A 19,047-nucleotide genomic window follows, 5' to 3' on the forward strand; every position below is an offset into this window, starting at 1 on the left:
GTTGAGTTCAGAAAGAGACACAAGAGGAAATCATTAAATTCCTCAAACATAACAGCAATGAAGATACAAGTTACCAAAACCTGTGGGATATAGCAAAAGCAGTCTTTTCTTTTTCTGAGACAGAGTCTCACTTTATCACCTTCGATAGAGTGCCATGGCATCACACAGCTCACAGCAACCTCCAACTCCTGGGCTTATGCAATTCTCTTGCCTCAGCCTCCCCAGTAGCTGGAACTACAGGCGCCTGCCACAACGCCCAGCTATTTTTTTTTTGTTTCAATTTGGCCAGAGCCGGGTTTGAACTAGCCACCCTCAGTGTATGGGGCCGACACCCTACCCACTGAGCCATAGGTGCTGCCTACCCCCCTGTTTTTTTCTTTTTGAGACAGAGTTTCACTGTGTCACCCGTGGTAGAGTGCTGTGGTATCACAGCACTCACAGCAACCTCTAACTCCTGGGCTTAAGCGATTCTTTTGCCTCAGCCTCCCAAGTAGCTGGGACTACAGGTGCCCGCCACAAGTCCCAGCTATTTTTTCGTTGCAGTTGTCATGGCTGTTTAGCTAGCCCGGGCTGGGTTCAAACCCACCAGCCCCCATGTATGTGGCTAGCGCCCTATTCACTGAGCTACAGGTGCCACCCCCAGCTAGTTTTTTAGAGAAGGGGTCTTGCTCTTGCTCAAGCTAGTTTCAAACTTGTGAGCTCATGTGATCCACCTGCCTTGGCCTCCCAGAGTGCTGAAATTACAAGTGTTGAGTCACTGTGCCCAACAAAAGCAGTCTTAAGAGGGAAATTTATCACATTAGATGCCTACATTTGAAAAACAGAAAGTGTATCAACATATTTGTAAACCATCTTATGGAATTGGAAAAAAGAAGAACACTCTAATCCCAAACCCAGCAGAAGAAAACAAATAACAAAAATCAAATCAGAGATTAATGAAATTGAAAACAAAAGAATCATTCAGAAAATTAACAAAATGAAAAGTTTGGTTTTTGAAAAAATAAATAAAATCAATAAACCTTTGGCCAGATTAACTAGAAACAGAAAAATAAAATCTCTAATAATCTCAATCAGAAATAATAAAGGGGAAATAACAACAGATGCCACAGAGATACAAGAGATCATCTCTGAGTACTACAAGAAACTCTATGCCCAGAAATTTGACAATGTGGAGGAAATGGCTCAATACTTAGAATCACACCCTCTCCCTAGACTTAATCAAGAAGAAACAGATGTCTTGAACAGACAGATTTCAAGAACTGAGATCAAAGAAACAATTTAAAAAATCTCCCAACAAAAAAATGCCCTGGTCCAGATGGCTTTACATCAATTCTATCAAACCTTCAAAGAGCTTATACCCATACTGCAGAAATTATTCCAAAAAATTGATAAGGAAGGAATCTTCCTCAACATGTTTTACGAAGCAAACATCACCCTGACACCAAAACCAGTAAAAGAGCCAACTAAAAAGGAGAATTTCAGACCAATTTCTCTAACGAATATAGATGCAAATATTCTCAATAAAATCATAGCCAAGAGATTACGGCTACACATTAAAAAAAATCATTCATCACGATCAAGTAGGTTTCATCCCAGGGATGCAAGATTGGTTTAACATACGCAAGTCCATAAACATAGTTCACCATATCAACAGAAGCAAAAACAAAGATTATATGATCCTCTCAATAAATGCAAAAAAGCATTTGAGAAAATTAAGCATCCTTTTCTTTTTTCTTTTTCTTTTTTTGAGACAGAGCCTCAAGCTGTCACCCTGGGTAGAGTGCTGTCACATCACAGCTCACAGCAACCTCCAACTCCTAAGCTAAAGTGAGTCTGCTATCTCTGCCTCCCAAGTAGCTGGGACTACAGTCACCTGCCACAATGCCTGGCTATTTTTTGGTTGCAGCCATCATTGTTGTTTGGCTGGCCTGGGCTGGATTCGAACCCGCCAGCTCAGGTGTATGTGGCTGGCGCCTTAGCCACTTGAGCCACAGGCACCTAGACTAAGCATCCTCTTCTAATTAGAACACTTAAGAAGAATATCAGTATAGGTGGTACATCAGAGTCTTACTTTGTCACCCTCAGTAGAGTGCTGTACTGTCATAGCTCAGAGCAACCTCAAACTCTTGGGCTCAAGTGATTCTCTTGTCTCAGTCTCTTGAGTAGCTGGGACTACAGGTGCCCACCACAACTCTCGGCTATTTTTTTTTTTTTCAAACTCTTGCTCTTAGCCTTTCAAGTAGCTGGGACTACAGGCACCCGGCAGAATACCTGACTATTTTTAGACACGAGGTCTTGCACTGGCTCAGGCTGGTCTCGAACTTGTGAGCTCAGGCAATCCACCTGCCTCTGACTCCCAGCGTGCTAGGATTACAGGCGTGAGCCACTGGGCCCAGCCTAATGCCTGGGTATTTTTAGAGATGGAGTCTCGCTCTGGCTCAAACTGGTCTTGAACCTGTGAGCTTAGGCAATCCACCTGCCTTGACCCCCCCAGAGTGCTAGGATTACAGGCGTGAGGCACTGTACCTGGCCAGGTAGCACATTTCTTAAATCACATTGAAGCCATCTGTGATAAACTCACAGCTAATATTATACTAAATGGAGTAAAACTGAAAGCTTTTCCACTTAGAACTGGAACCAGACATGGTTGTCCTCTATTGCCACTACTATTCAACATAGTGCTGCAAGTTCTAGCCAATACAATCAGGCAAGAGAAAGAAATAAAGGACACCCAATGGATGCAGAGGTCAAACTCCCGTTCCTTGCTGACAATATGATTTTTTTTTTTTTATATGATCTTATACCTAGTGAACTCCAGAGACTCAACCACAAGACTCCTGGAAGTGATCAAAAAATACAGCAATGTCCACGAATCAGTAGCCTTTGTATATGCCAATAACAGCCAAGATGAGAAGTTTATCAAGTATACAATTCCTTTCACAAAAAGCCTTTTTTGTGGCTTCCAAAAACAAAAAAAGAAAGAAAGAAAACAATATGACCAGGTGCTGTGGCTCATGCCTGTAATCCTAGCACCCTGGGAGGCCGAGGCAGGTGGATTGCCTGAGCTCACGAGTTTGAGACCAGCCTGAGCCAGAGTGAGAACCCTGTCTCTAAAAATGGCTGGACATTGCAGCAGGCTACCTATAGTCCCAGCAGCTAAGGAGGCTGAGGTAAGAGAATCGCTTGAGTCCATGAGTTTGAGGTTGCTGTGAGCTGTAACGCCACAGCACTGTACTGAGGGTGACAAAATGAGACTCTGTCTCAACAACAACAACAAAAATGAAAGAAAAGAAAAAATAAAAGAAATACCTAGTAATATACCTAACAACAGAGGTGAAGGACCTCTACAAAGAAAATTAGGAACCCTAAGAAAAGAAATATCAAAAGATATTAACAAATGGAAGAACATACCATGCTCATGGCTGGGAACAACCAACATTGTGAAAATGTCTATACTACCCAAAGCAATCTACAGCTTCAATACAATCCCCGTCAAAATATCATCATCATAGTGTCATGATTTGGAAAAAATAATTCTTCGTTTTGTATGGAACCAGAGGAAACCCCATATAGCTAAGGAAATTCTTAGTAATAAAAACAAAGCCAGGGGTATCACCCCACCAGACTTTTCAGTTATACTACGAGGCCATAGTGATTAAACCGCATGGTATTGGTACAAAAATAGAGACACTGACATTTGGAACTGAATAGAAAACCATGAGATGAAACTAATATTTTACAGTTACCTGATCTTTGATAAACCAGAGCATACACTGGGGGAAAGAATCTCTATTCAATGAATGGTGCTGGGAGAACTGGATAACCACATGTAAAAGATTGAAACTGGACCTGCACCTCTCACCACTTACAAAAATTGATTCAAGATGGATGAAAGATTTAAATCTAAGGCATGAAACAATAAAAATCGTCAAAGAAAGTATGGGGAAAACCCTTGAAGATATTGGCCTAAGGAAAGGAAAGATATATATATATATACTTTTTTTTTTTGAGACAGAGTCTCACTATGTCCTCCTCAGTAGAGTGCGGTGGTGTCACAGTTCTCAGCAATCTCAAACTCTTGGGCTTAAACAATTCTTTTGCCTCAGCCTCCCAAGTAGCTGGGACTACAGGTAGCCGCCACAACACCCAGCTATTTTTTTTGTTGCAGTTGTCATTGTTCAGCAGGCCCGCCGGGCTCAAACACGCCACCCATAGTGTATGTGGCCGGCGCCTACCCACTGAGCTATGGGTGCCGCCCTTGGGGAAAGATTTTATCAGAAAGACTTCCGTGGTGGCAGGGCCCGTAGCTCAGTATAGGGTGCCAGCCACATACACCGAAGCTGGCAGGTTTGAGCCAGGCCGGGGCCAGCTAAACAACGACAACTACAGCCAAAAAAAAGAAAAAAAAATAGCCGGGCGTCTGTAGTCCCTGCTACTTGGGAGGCTGAGGCAAGGGAATCGCTTAAGCTCAAGAGTTTGAGGTTACTGTGAGCTATGATGCCCCGGCACTCTACCGAGCGGGACATACTGACACTCTGTTTCAAAAAACCAGAACAAACAAACAAAGGAAATGAGGCTTGTATAAATCTATTGTATCTTTAATCTTATTTAATTTTATTTAACTTAAATTCAAATTTAAATATCCAAATAAGACTAGTGACTACCATACTGAACAGCACAGTCCACCCGAAGAATTGATTCTCCCCTATTTGGGATGATATTTGGGACAATAATGATGGTAAGAGTTATCATATTGTGCATACTTCATATGTTTATAATACTGTATTTAAATGAACACATACTGCAGACTGACTGGTTCAAATGTTTCCTCTCCATAATGTGGGATTAACATAGTACCTACTTCACAAAATCGTGATAAGGAGTAAATGAAATAATATATGTAGAACTCTTGGTGTACTGTCGGGTTAAATCATAAATACTCAATAGTCGGAGCTAGTTATTAGTACCGCGTTCTTAGATGAGTCATTTCCACGTTTGATCTTATTGTATCTATAAAATTGGGCTAATGTGCTCCTCACGAGTCATTGAATTGCTCTGAAAATCAGATATAATGCCATTCAGAGGTAGGTTATTAACAACCGAAGTAATAACCTTCGGAGGAAATTGCAATAATTTTCTAAAGAAAAAAAACAAAGAAAAGACAAAATATGGTCATCTGCTCACCAGACCCTTCCCGGTCCTTTAAAATTGGCCGGGCTGCAAAGAGACGTGTGAGTGACAGCAAGATGGACCAATCAGAGACGGCCCCGTCTAGGGCCCACCCCCACCGAGGCCTTGACCAACCGCTTCCCGGCAGCGCCCGCAATGGGACCGTTGCGAGACGGTCGGTTCCAAGTGGGTTCAGGCGCGGGGTGGGGAGACAGCCTGTACGCGAGAACCGCTATGCCGTCTGCGCGCAAGTACTGGAATTCCAGCCGCGGCTACTAGGAGCGCCCAGGCCCAGGGGGCCCGTGGGGACTGACCTCTGCCTAGAGCTCATGCCGGCTCGCAGAGCTTGCCGCGAGTCCCTGGCGTCCCCTCCTGCACGCTCTTGGAGCCACTTTCCGGAGCGGAAGTCAGCCGGTGGATCGTACTCCGGTGGGACCTGCTCGGAGGAATGGCGCCGCCGGGTGAGGCGTTGCGCATGGCTCAACGGCGGGGCCCAGCGGCCCGCACGCCTTGGGGAGCGGGCCGTTGCTCGCGGGACACTGGTGGCCGCCACTCGGGAGCCGGCCAGGCGGGGTCCCCTTTCCCTGCGGGGCAGGGGCATGGGCTCAGTCTCTCTGGGGATCGAGGGTCTGACGGGGGGCTGCGAGCTGGTCGGAGTGCCCGCGAGCACTGAGGGTGGGGTGTGTGTGTGTGTGTGTGCGCAGTGCGGGGTACGGGTCCTTCCGAGGGCCAGCTTAGGGGAACCGCGGCCGCTCTGAGCCCTAGGCCTCGCATCGCTCATTCATTTGACTCGCGCGGGCTTTTAGGCTAGGCGCCCTAAGCTCTGATTCCCGCACCGTCCCTTAACTCCCTATGAGCTTAGGCAAATGTTTCTAGCTTGGGCCGTAGTTTTCTTCTCAGTGAAAGGGACAAGAAAATAACTCATCTCTCTTTGAGAAAGAACATAAAAGTTCTGAAGTTGGACTCTGAGTGCAAACTTGCAGTCTGCCACGTATTCATTACGTGACCCAGCCCGAGTTACTTAAACCTTCTGCACCTCGGTTCCTCATGTTTAAAATAAGTCAAGCTATCTGCCTCATAGAGTTGCTTTAGTAAGTAAGATAATCACAGAACAGTGCCTTGCACTAAGTAAACATTCATTAAAGTTAATTGCATTGGTGGTTGTTGACTGGACGCTGCAGGATGAAATTTCACTAGTAGTCTCATTATAACTTGGAAAAGGTGTACTCTTGTTATTTCCATTTGACAGCAGATGAGAAGTTGGAATCTCAGCCTGAACCTGGTGGCTCACACCTATAATCCTAGCACTCTTGGGAGCCCAAGGCAGGAGGATTGTTTGGGCTCAGGTGCGCCTCTGTAGTCCCAGCTTTTGGGGAGGCTGAGGCAGAAGGATCACTTGATCCCAGGAGTTTGAGGCTGCTGTGAGCTAGGCTGAAGCCAGGGCACTGTAGCCTGGGCAAAGAGACTCCGTCTAAAAAAAAAAAAAAACCTCACACCTGTAATCCCAGCACTGTGGGAGGCTGAGGAGGGAGAATTGCTTGAGCTCAGGAGTTTGAGACTTGCCTGAGGGAGAGTGAGACCCCAACTCCTAAAAAAATGAAAAACTCAGCTGGGCACTTCAGTGAGTGCCTGTAATCCCAGCCACAGGCACTCACCTGTAATCCCAGCCGCTTCCAGAGGCTGAGGCAGCAGGATGCCCACTGAGGTTGCAGTGAGCTACGACACCATTGCACTCTGCTCAGGGCATAGGCTGGGACTCTGTCTCAACAACAACAATAAAAAGCAAAGAAATAAAAATAAGAAATAAGCAAGGAAATAAAAAAAGAGTTGGAATCCCAGACAAGGGAAACAACTTGACCAAGGTGGCACAATGACTCACTGCTTCACTATTTGAGAATTGAGGATAGTAAAGTGTTTAAAAACGGACTTTGGATTCAATCTACCTGCAATTTGGTTCTCAGTTATGTGTCATAGGGCAGTTAACTACCTCTGAGCCACTATTTCTTGGTCTGCAAAACAAAAAAATAGCCACCTCACTTGTATATTATGAGGATTTAATAGGTGCATCCACAGTACTTAGCATACTTTGGGCATACCTAACCCTATGTTAAGCGCTCAAATTTTAGTCAGGAAAATTATTTCAGTCATTAATGTGAGGTGGGAAGGTTAGGATTCGGTCACAGATGCTGTTGGGGGAATTTACAGTCTAGCTGGGAAAATGCTAGTTATAGTCATTCACTAGCTCCTAACATATTTAAGTACAGGTACACAAAGCATTGAGGATTCAGCATTAGTATGTTGGTTCCTCTTCTACCCATTAGCAATTCTGATAGGCTTTAACTTTGAATTAGAGCCAGGCTAACTGTGATTACATCTCACCAGGTCTACCCCTGTTGTCCTGGCTGAGAGCACTATCATCTTTTTATGGTTGTGGTATCCTAACTGGTATCCCTTTCTCTTTTTTTTTTTTTTGAGACAGTCTCATTATGTTGCCCCCATTAGAATGCTATGGCATCACAGCTCACAGCAACCTCAAACTCTTGGACTTAAGCAATTCTTTTGCCTCAGCCTCCCAAGTAGCTGGGACTACAGGCACCTGCCAAGACACCTGGCTATTTTTTGTTGCAGTTGTCATTGTTGTTTAGCTGGCCCGGGCCGGGTTGGAACCTGCCAACCTTGGTGCACGTGGCCAGCGCTGAGCCAAGGTATCCCTCTTTCTGTCCTTGCTGCTCCATAGTCTATTCTCAGCATAGTATTGTCTCTGCTCCACACTATGATCCTATTTAAATGGAAGTCAAATCACTGCTCTGAACTTTCTAGTGGTTCCCATCTCAGTAAAAGCCAAAGTCCTTACAGGGACATACAAGGTCCTCTAGATAGGGCCTCAGTGCCCTCTGTCGCCCTCATTTCTCACTTCTCACTGCTGTGTAAGCCACTGTAGTCATACTGTCCTTGCTGACCTCAAAAAGCACCATCTATACATACTCCTGATTCAGAGTCTTTGTAATTGCTTTTTTCCTCTTGGCATAGTTTTCCCCCAGATATCACCATGACTTTCTCCTTCTTCAGGTCTATACTCAATATTTTTATTTATTGCTTAGGCCTTTATAGACTACCATATTTAAAACCAGCCCTTCCCAGATATCCTTTTTGTACTTGGTTTTTCTCCATAGCACTTTTTAGCTTTTAATGCAATAAGTAATATTTAATTGTTTTGTGTAATGTCTTTTTTCCCCCACTAGAATACAAACTCTGTGAGAGTGGCGGTTTTTGTTCCATTTCCTATTGTAATTTTAACACTTAAAATAGTGCTTGGCCCAGATATCATTCAACATATAGCTCCTGAGTATTGCACATTATAGTGTTTTTCTATCTTTTTAAAGAACTTTGACATTCTTAGGCTAGTGCATGTGGGTCTTAAATTAGCTAAGATCATAGAAGAAGGATTTTCTGAGTTACACTTTTTTTTTTTTTATTAAATCATAGCTGTGTACTTTAATGTAATCATGGGGTACAATGTGCTGGTTTTATATACAATTTGAAATGTTTTCATCAAACTGGTTAATATAGTTATTGTGTTAAGACATTTATATTCTACACCTAGTAAATTTCACATGTACCCTTGTAAGAGGCACCGTAGGTGTGCAATTACTCTCCTTCCACCTATCCTCCCTGAGTTGTAATATATATATATATTTTTTAAGAGTCAGAGTCTCACTTTATTGCCCTTGGTAGAGTGCTGTGGCGTCACAGCTCACAGCAAACTCCTGCTCTTGGGCTTAGGTGATTCTCTTGTCTCAGCCTCCCAAGTAGCTGGGACTACAGGCGCCTGCCACAGAGTTGCACTCTTAATGTAGGTATTTCTTTTGCAAGAATTGTTTAAAAAAAAGTGGAGTGTGAACACTATTAGACCTGGGTTTGAGTCCACTATTTGCTATGTGCAAGCTGCTGTGTTCCTCAGTTTTCTTTTTGTAAAATGGATAGAAGAATGCCTTTCTTAAAGAACTCTATCTCAGGCTTAATTTAACACTAAAGGCAAAGAATTTAGCCTTGTGATTTCTTGTTATTGCTATTAGTTGAGTGGTAGACAGTTGACTTTATCACAAAGCAGCCCATTCAGAAGTTTTTTTTTTTTTTTTTGGCCGGGGCTGGGTTTGAACCCGCCACCAACGGCATATGGGACCGGCGCCCTACCCCTTGAGCCACAGGCACCGCCCCATTCAGAAGTTTTTTAAATGAAAAGTAGAATTGTACCATTTCTACAGTTTCCTGTCCACTGGGGCATCGTAGATAGGGATTGATTTGCCTTCCATTTATTCAGCAAATATTTATTCAGTACCTGTAATTTTCCAGGCAATATGCAAGACTTGGAAATACTGAGATGAGCAGAGGAAACAGTCTTTATCCTCATGGAACTTTTAGTTTAGCAGAGAAATCAGACATTACACTGTTATAGTTGTGAAATATACTACATAGGAGAAGTACAGATTGCTATGAGTGGATCTAACAACAACAATTATGGTAGCAGAAGTAGTAGCTAACATTTATATAGAACTCACTATGTGCCAGTTATTCCAAGACCTTTCTATATTGACTCATGTAATCATCATCCCTTGGGTAGATACTTGTTATCTCACTTTACATTTGAGGAAATTGAGGCACAGGGTGTGTGTGTAACTTTGCCATGGCCACATTGCTGATGGCAGAGCTATGATTTAAGCCTGGCTCCAAAGCGCAGGTTCTTCCCTATGTTGATGGTATTGGGACCTAAGCTGAGGGAGGGCTGTTAGGGAAGGCTTCTTAAGGAATAGATAATTGAGGTGGAATCTGAAGCTAAAAAATTAAGTAAAGTTGAAATAAGAGAAAGCATGAAAAAGGGCTGGGCAGGAAAGAAAACTTGTCTTAGAGGGACAGTAGAAAGCAGAGAGCGATAGATAGTGGGAAGAATTAGGGAGGAGATCTGGTTGAGAGGTGGTCCAGGCAGGGTGAAGATTCAGGGTTGGGTCTTTCTTAAGGTGTAGGATTTATGGATGTCCTTTAAATGGGAATAATGTGATGAGTCCTGTGCTTTAGATGACTGGAGGTTGCTGGGAGGATTGTCTTAATTGTTGAAAACTAGGCTTATCACTTCCTCAGGGCTTCTTTTCAGGTTAAACCTCCTTGGTTCCCAGACTTTGGCGGGCATCATCATTGGGACTACGTGTAGAGCTTTGGAAATGTACAAAAAGTATTTAATGGTCATTTTCCCCCAAGGTTCAAGCACTGTCTTCCTGTTGGCCCTGACAATCATAGCCATCACCCAGGCTCTGACACCCACTCACTACCTCACCAAGCATGATGTGGAGAGACTGAAATCCTCACTGGACCGCCCTTTCACAGATTTGGAATCTGCCTTCTACTCCATCGTGGGACTCAGCAGCCTTGGTTTTCAGGTGCCAGATGTAAAGGTAAGACTGCTTTTGTCCTGGTAGCCAGAGTGGTTCAGGAGAACCTTCATCCCCACACTAGGTTTCCTTGGGTACTTTAAAACTAACTCTTGGGCGGCGCCTGTGGCTCAGAGGGGTAGGGCGCTGGTCCCATATGCCAGAGGTGGTGGGTTCAAACCCAGCCCTGGCCAAAAAAACAAAACAAACAAAAAAAAACTAACTCTTGCTCATTTGAGGATAACCAAGGTTAATCCAATATGAGAAATAATATATTTTAATCTAATAAGATCTTTTTTTTGATTGCCTAATGTATGTTTAAGACCATGCCAGATGTTTTTAGTGGAATATAAAGAAAAGCAAGTCTTAGGGCTCGGCGCCCGTAGCATAGTGGTTAAAACGCCAGCCACATACAGCAAAGGTGGCGGGTTGGAGCCTGCCTGGGCCAGCTAACCAACAATGACAACTGCTACAAAAAATAGCCAGGCAGGGCATTGTGGCAGACGCCTGTGGTCCCAGCTGCTTGGGAGGCTGAGGCAAGAGAATTGCTTGAGGTTGAGGTTGCTGTGAGCTGTGACACCATGGCACTCTACCGAAGGCGACATGACTTTTGACAAAAGTATACTTTTTGCTCATACCCTAAGGCTGTGGTAGATCATCTGAGTCTCTGTCTGGAGTATGTGCAGAGGGTTAGTGAGACCATGGCTCTTAAAAGTGCTCATGAGAGACACATGTCGCTTCTTTTTATTTTTCTTGTTTCATTGGCTAATGCTAGTCATGTGGCCGTGCCTGGGTTCAGCAGGTCAGGGAGGTATAAACTTTTAGACAGAGACAGTGCATTTTGAGGAATGGTGACTCATCCAGCTAGCACCTTTTGTCACAGCATTGCCCTGTGATCCTTCCTGGCTCTGGTCTCAGAGCGGTTTGCCTCCTTTAAGACTAATAGTTCCTTTTCTGAGGAGAGTAATGAGCACCTGACCCAGTGTTTTGACAGGTTGGCTCACTTTAGTATGAACTTCTCATTCATTGAGCTGTTGTTTACTGGCACCAGTGCTGGGTCCTGGGCGTACAGTGGTGAACCAGTCATAATCACTACCCCAGAGAGCATAAACAGTCTGGTGGAAATTAAATGAATAGCAGCTTTTTTGTTTCAGCCTTTCATTATGGAAGTTTTCAAACATTCACAAAAGTGGAGAGAACATATGAGCCTCCTGGTACCATCTGTCAGCTTGAATAATTACCCATATTTTGCCGTTTTTATTACATTTACTCTTCTTCTCCTTTTTAATTTTTTTACTGGATTCTTTTATCTATCTGTGTATTTATTTACTTCATTTTTAGAGATGGGTTCTTAATATATTGCCTAAGCTGGAGCATAGTGGTTATTCATAGGCACAGTTGTAGCACACAATAACTTCAAATTCTTGGCCTAAGGGATCCTCCTGCCTCCCACATTGATGGGAATACAGGTGTGTGCCACCATGCTTGGCTTGCTGGAGTATTATATTTTATTTATTTAATTTTTTTTGAGATGGGGGGGTCTTAGTCTGTTGCCCCAGGTTAAAGTGTCATGGCCTCAGCCTAGCGCATAGCAGCCTCAAGCTCCTGGGTTCAAGCAATCTTCCTGACTCAGCATCCCAAGTAGCTTGGACTACAGGCACCTACCACAACATCCAGCTTATTTTTCTGTTTTTAGTAGAGATAGGGTCTTGCTCTTGCTCCGGCTGGTCTTAAACTCCTGACCTCAAGCAATCTTCCTATCTTGGCCTCTGACAATGCTAGGATTATAGGCATGAGCTACACTGCTCTTGGCCTAGACTATTTTTTTAATATTCCATTTTATTTCTTCTGTTGGCTGTTTAGCTTTACTATTTTTTTTGAGACATAGTCTTACTATGTCACTCTTGGTAGAGTGCCGTGGTGTCACAGCTCACAGCAAACTCCAGCTCTAGGGCTCAAGCAATTCTCTTGCCTCAGCCTCCCAAGTAGCTGGGACTATAGGTGCCTGCCACAATGCCTGGTGGTTATTTTTTCATTGCAGTAGAGTGCCAAGCTATTTTTTTGTTGCAGTCGTCATTGTTTAGCTGGCCCGGGCCGGGTTCAAACCCACCACCCTTGGTGTATATGGCTGGCACCATAACCACTGTACTACGGGCGCTGAGCCTGGCTAATTTTTGTTGCAGATATTATTGTTGTTTGGAAGGCCTGGGCCGGGTTCGAACCCTCCAGCCCCAGTGTATGTTGTCAGCTCCCTAGCTGCTGAGCTACAGGCACCAAACCTTTCTTTCTTTCTTTTTTTTTTTGAGACAGAGTCTCACTTTATTGCCCTTGGTAGAGTGCTGTGGAGTCATAGCTCACAGCATCCTCAAACAAGTGATTTTCTTGCCTCAGCCACAACGCCCGGCTATTTTTAGAGACAGGGTCTTGCTCTTGCTCAGGCTGGTCTCAAACCTGTGAGCTCAGGCAATCCACCTGCCTTGGCCTCCCAGAGTGCTAGGATTACAGGCCTGAGCCACTGCACCCAGCCTAGCTCTACTTATTATTATCTTTTTAGTGGTTACTCTAGAGATTATAACATGCATCCTTAATTTATCACAGTATACTTTGAATTATTATTTCACCATGTCACAAATAGAAAGAACTTTATAACAATGTATTTTCATTTTAACTCCTATCACTTGTGCTATTGCTGTCATACTTTTTACTTTTTCAAGGATCACAGTCTTTGCTGTCTGTTGTTTATGTATTTTTGTATTTTTATGTATTTTAAACTGGCTAGTTTTTCTATTTTTAGTAGAGATGGGATCCTGCTCTTGCTTAGGCCGACCTGGAACTTCTGAGCTGAAGCAATCCATGCATCTTGGCTTCCCAGAGTGCTAGGATTATAGCCATGAGCCCACCATGCCCAGCCTATAGTACTTTTATATGGTAATAGTAGTTGGTGTACATTGATTGACATTTCAGTTCTTTTCAGACTGTCTCTCTGCTGTTTAGCCTACATCTGACACACAGAGGATATTCAAAAATATTTGTTGAATGAATGAACTGTAAACTTTAGCTTCATAGAAATGGAAGCTCTCTAAATGTGCCTCCTAAGCAGAAAATAAATGGGTTAATCACATACTTCATTCTTGTAATTAGTTTGAGTAATTGTAATCTTGTAACCAGTGAGCTAGGCTGATGCCATAGTACTCTAGCCTGGGGCAAGGGTGAGAGTCTGTCTCAAAACAAAACAAAACAGCTCTGGAAACAGCAGTATGGAATGAGAGTTGAATTTTGGTGTTATGAAAAGTGAGCTTCTTTCATTTGGTAGCTATTACAGGTATATAAAGCATAAGCACATCAGAATGGTGATTTTATGGATATTATTATTCATTTCAGCTTTTTACCAGGTTAAGAATATAAGAGAAATGGAGATTGTTTTGTATTTATTTTTTATTTTATTTATTTTTCTTTTTTTGTAGAGACAGAGTCTCACTGTACCGCCCTCAGGTAGAGTGCCATGACGTCACATGGCTCACAGCAACCTCTAACTCTTAACTCTTGGGCTTACGCGATTCTCTTGCCTCAGCCTCCCAAGCAGCTGGGACTACAGGCGCCTGCCACAACGCCTGGCTATTTTTTTGTTGCAGTTTGGCGGGGGCTGGGTTTGAAACCGCCACCCTCGGCATATGCGGCCGGCGCCCTACTCACTGAGCCACAGGTGCCACCCTGTTTTGTATTTATTTTAGTAAAATAGTAAGTGAATGTGGTCATACTATGACAAAAATTGTGATGGTAGTATTCAAATGACGGAACCAGGAAACATGAGGCAGTATTCGTAGGTTATCAGCAAGTAAGCCCTTTCTTTATCTATTTTTTTTATTGTTGGGGATTCATTGAGGGTACAAAGATCCAGGTTACACTAATTGCATTTGTCGCAAAGTCCCTCTTATGAATTCATGTGTTTCTCCACCAAGAGGTGTGCCAAACACTGTGACCCGGCCATCCCTCTCCCTCCTTCTCTCTCTCTGCTCCCCCATTCCCCACCTCACCATGTACTAAGTCATCAATTGTCCTCATATCAAAATTGAGTACATTGGATTCTTGCTTCTCCATTCGTGTGATGCTTTACTACAAAGGATGTGTTCCATCTCCATCCAAGTTAGTGCAAAAGATGTATAGTTTTCATCTTTTTTAGTGGAATAGTATTACGTGGTGTACATATACCACAGCTAGTTAATCCATTCCTGGGTTGGTGGGCAGTTAGGCTGTTTCCACATTTTGGCGATTGTAAATTGAGCTGCGATAAACAGTCTAGTGCAAGTGTTCTTATGGTAAAAGGATTTTTTTCCTTCTGGGCAGATGCTCAGTAATGGGATTGCAGGATCAAAACAGGAGGTCTACTTTGAGTTCCTTTAGGATTCTCCATACTTCCTTCCAAGGAATTATGTATTTGCAGTCCCACCAGCAGTGTAAAAGTGCTGCGTTCTCTCCACATCCACACCAGCATCTGTAGCTTCGAGACTGTGTAGCTTTGAGACTTTGTGATGTGGGCCATTCTTACTGGGGTTAGGTGATATCTCAGGGTGGTTTTGATTTGCATTTCTCTTAATATTTAAGGACAATAACCATTTTTTCATATGTTTGTTAACCATTTTTCTTTACCTGTCTTAATAATTGTCATGAAATTTATATGGGCTAATACATACATAGTGCTTACTGTCGTGTGGACTGTGGTGAGTGCATATAGAAGTAAGTATATTTGTTTGTGGGCCAGGCACTCAGCGGGTTGCTGGGGATAGCAGAGAGTGAGATAGTCCTTCACGCGGTAGCCATTTCTGGAGCCTCTGCATGTGCCAGGCATTATGCTGAGTGTAGAGATAACAACAGAGCTTATTTTCTAGTGAGAGACAAGTACTGTCTGTCACATAGAGGGCTGAGTACAGAGGCACGTAGGTATAGTTTGTGGAAAGTACCATGTACGTCCAGCAGAGGGAGTCAACATTCATGCCGTCTGCCAAGAAAACTTGTAAGCCACAGTCTTGTGCTGGCTGCTGCATGATTCATTTAGTCACCCAACAAATATTTAATGAGTTTCTGCTATGCATTAGGTATAGTGCTAGGCACTGGGGATTTACCGTTGAACAAAAAAGGGGGCCCTGACTCTTAGAATGTATTGTCTAATGGAGATAGGCATCAGTCATGTCATCAGATAACATGCACAAATATTTATAACAATGGTTAAGTTTTTTGAAGGTGAGATATATGCTCTTATAAACAAAGGACTTCTGTGGGTGTTGATTAGAGGCTTTGATTTGGTCAGAGAAGGCTTTCCCCAGGAAATCTCTGAACTTAAATCTTATTCTGCATCACTCTAAATTACAGCTCCTTGAAGGCAGGAACTTTATTCATTTTACGTGTTGTGTATCCCCAGTGCCTAGAATAGCACTTGGCATGTGGTAGGCACCTAGTAGCTGTTTATTAAATGAAGGAAGGTTTGATGGATGTGAATTCTAAAGGGAAAGTAAGAGTTAACTGGCAGATGAGGAGGGAAAGGACTTAGGGCAGAGGGAGTAGCCTGAGGGGGTAGAGAGCAGGTTATACTTGAGAGTCCGAAAGGAGGCCATGTGTGGAACAGAGTGTGGGAGGGAGAGGAGTGAGGGTGGAGAGAAAGGCTGGGGCCAAGCCCCAGTGCCTTGACGGCCACAGGAAGGGTTCTCATCTTTCTCCAAAGAGCAGTTTGATTTATTTTTTGAAATGAGTCTCACTCTGTCACACTGGATAGAGTGCCATGGCATAGCTCACAGCAACCTCAAACTCTAGGACTCTTGCCTTAGCCTCCTGAATAGCTGGGACTGTAGGCATGCACCATCATGTCTGGCTAGTTTTTTCTATAATTAGTAGAAACAAGGTCTTGCTCTTGCTCAGGGTGGTCTCAAACTCCTGAGATCAAGCAATCCACCCACCTCAGCTTCCCAGAGTGCTAGGATTACAGGCGTGAGCCACCGTGCCTGGCCTCAAAGAGCAATTTTAAACAACAAGAATCATGATACAGTTTGCATTTTAGGGAGATTTGTCTCCTGCTTTGTGGATGACAGACTGTAGCAAGGGGTTATGGAACAAGATTGAATGTAGAAGGGATATAATATATAATACACAGACTTCTAACTAACTTTGGCTACGTGGGTGGGTGGTCAGGCCATTCCATAACATGGGAACACAAGAGAATTTGGTTTGTGCAGGGAGATCATGAATTTGGTCTTCAGTATGTTGAGCTTGAAGTGACTTTATATCTTGGAAGTGGCTGTTAAGAGAAGACTTGGCTACAGGTACACATCTGAGACTTATCTGCATAACAGTTCAGGGTGAAGCCATGGGGCACCAATGAGATAGCCTGGAGAGAAGTGGTTTAAAATGGGAAGTAGACCTAGGAATTGAGAAACTCTAGTGTTAAATGGCCAGGTAGGAGAGCTTGAAACTGAGGTGTTGCCAAAGAAATAGGAAGAGAACCAGGAGAGTACGGTGGAATCCCGAAAGCTAACAGAGGCAAATGTTTCAGAATAAGAAAGTGATTGTTCTGTGCAGTGTTGAGGGAATGAACACTGGAAAACGTCCTCTGCATTAACAATTTGAAGGTCATCAGTGGCCAATTGGAGGGAGTAGAGGTGAGGAAATGAAGACTTGAGCACAGCCAGCTTTTTGGAGAAGTTTGGATGTGTGGGAAAAGAGATAGTAGCAGCTGGAGGGGAAAGAAGGACTGAAGGAAATTGTGTTTTAAAACAAGTCTTGAGTTTTGTTAATATTTTAGGAGAAGTGGAATTGATGAGATAATGGGCATCCAAAAGGAAAGAACAGGCTGTAGAAAGCCTGAAGGCTTGACAGCACTTGAGGACAGGAGCTGAGGTCAGGGTGGCTAGAGTAGAAGTGTGGGTGGCACATGTGGGAAAAGTGGGTCTGGTCACAAAGGATCTGATGTGGGCGCCAGCCAGGGTGTGCCTAAGTAGTACAACCTGTAAGGACATCTGCAGAGCTGTTCATGGTGGAAATAATGAGGAGGGGAGGCTGATGAGAGACAGTTGCTCTCTTTTCTGCAGGACTTGGTACCTGATTAGGTCTAGGGAGTTGTAGGGGAAAATATGTGGTAGAGGAAGGCATTGCTGTTCTTTGCTCAGGAGCCTGTCTAGATAACTGGAATCTTAATACAGGGCACAGAAAGTGGAAGGGAGCAGATAATGAGACATTTAGGGAGCAGTTTCTAATCTTTGGGAAGACGAGTCTGGAACGTGAGAGAGCAGCTGGAGCCATAGTTTCAAATCCCCTGAAAGCCTCAGCTCTGGAGGGTTCACTGACCTTATGCTGTGAGGTCTTCCCCACTTCTGCTGCTATTAAAACTGTGTCGTTAACTACTAGGGTTCTAAAGCCACTGAAAACTGGGTGTGTTTACCTTGGATTGTCTTTGTAGAGAATCAGAGTAGGTGTGATGCTTGTTTTATTCCAGAGCAGATCTCTTGAGAGATGGAGGTTGTATAGCTCTGATTCTGGAGCCAGACTACCTGGATTAGAATTCTTGTTCTCCCAGTTAAGAAATGAGCGCCTGTGGACAAGTTATTTTGCCTCTTTAATGCCTCAGTTTTGTCTGTAAAATTAAGATAATAAGAGTACTAGTGCGTGGGATTATTTGAGGATCACATGAGAAATGTATATAAGGCATTTAGGACAGTGGTGATACATTTTAAGTGCTTAAAAAGAAGTAGCAATAGAGTAGAAGTGACTTTAATCTTGGTTTTGGCGTCTCGGGTGCTGGCATTCCATTGTTAAAGCACCAGATGGCGACAAGCACATGTCTTTCACTTACTCATTGTACTGATAGGACTCTTTGAGTAGATTCACTTATTTTCTTCTGGTCCCTAATTATGCCGGGTGAAGCATTTTGTTTCTTCCTTTTCTTCTTCTGGCTTTTGAAACTTCTGATCGAAACTCATTAAAAATTATATTATTATATATTATACATTTTATTATTATTATTATTTATTTATTTTTTTTTTTGTAGAGACAGAGTCTCACTTTATGGCCCTCGGTAGAGTGCCGTGGCATCACACAGCTCACAGCAACCTCCAACTCCTGGGCTTAAGCGATTCTCCTGCCTCAGCTTCCCGAGTAGCTGGGACTACAGGTGCCCACCACAACACCCGGCTATTTTTTTGTTGCTGTTTGGCTGGGGCTGGGTTTGAACCTGCCACCCTCGGTATATGGGGCCGGCGCCCTGCTCACTAAGCCACAGGCACCGCCCTATATTTTATTATTATAAATATTTATAATAATAATGTTTTATTTTTTTATTTTATAAATTTTATTTATAAAAATTTTTTAAAGTTTTTTGGTGGCAATAACATATATGTATGCACACATTCAAATATCAGGCAGTACAGAACAGCGATTAGTGAAAAGCAGCAGTCTTTTGCATGGTCCACCT

The 19,047-nt window shown here is 43.3% G+C and overlaps 2 protein-coding genes across 3 annotated transcripts in view; one reads left to right on the top strand and one right to left on the bottom strand.

The window, feature by feature from the left end:
* Positions 1–10,416, bottom strand: part of MROH8 (maestro heat like repeat family member 8) — an 84,662-nt gene extending 74,246 nt beyond the window's left edge. The window contains exon 1 of the mRNA XM_053574868.1: positions 5,484–10,416. Coding sequence (XP_053430843.1) covers positions 5,484–5,950 — 467 coding nt within the window. The 5' untranslated portion in view covers positions 5,951–10,416. The remainder of the gene's footprint in view (positions 1–5,483) is intronic.
* RPN2 (ribophorin II) overlaps positions 5,408–19,047 on the top strand; it is a 63,008-nt gene continuing 49,368 nt past the window's right edge. For both annotated transcript variants that reach the window (XM_053574866.1, XM_053574867.1), the window contains exons 1-2: positions 5,408–5,630; positions 10,423–10,616. In XM_053574866.1, coding sequence (XP_053430841.1) covers positions 5,618–5,630; positions 10,423–10,616 — 207 coding nt within the window. In that variant the 5' untranslated portion in view covers positions 5,408–5,617. The remainder of the gene's footprint in view (positions 5,631–10,422; positions 10,617–19,047) is intronic.

The sequence above is a fragment of the Nycticebus coucang genome, chromosome 21, assembly GCF_027406575.1.
Source record: "Nycticebus coucang isolate mNycCou1 chromosome 21, mNycCou1.pri, whole genome shotgun sequence".
Taxonomy (NCBI): domain Eukaryota; kingdom Metazoa; phylum Chordata; class Mammalia; order Primates; family Lorisidae; genus Nycticebus; species Nycticebus coucang.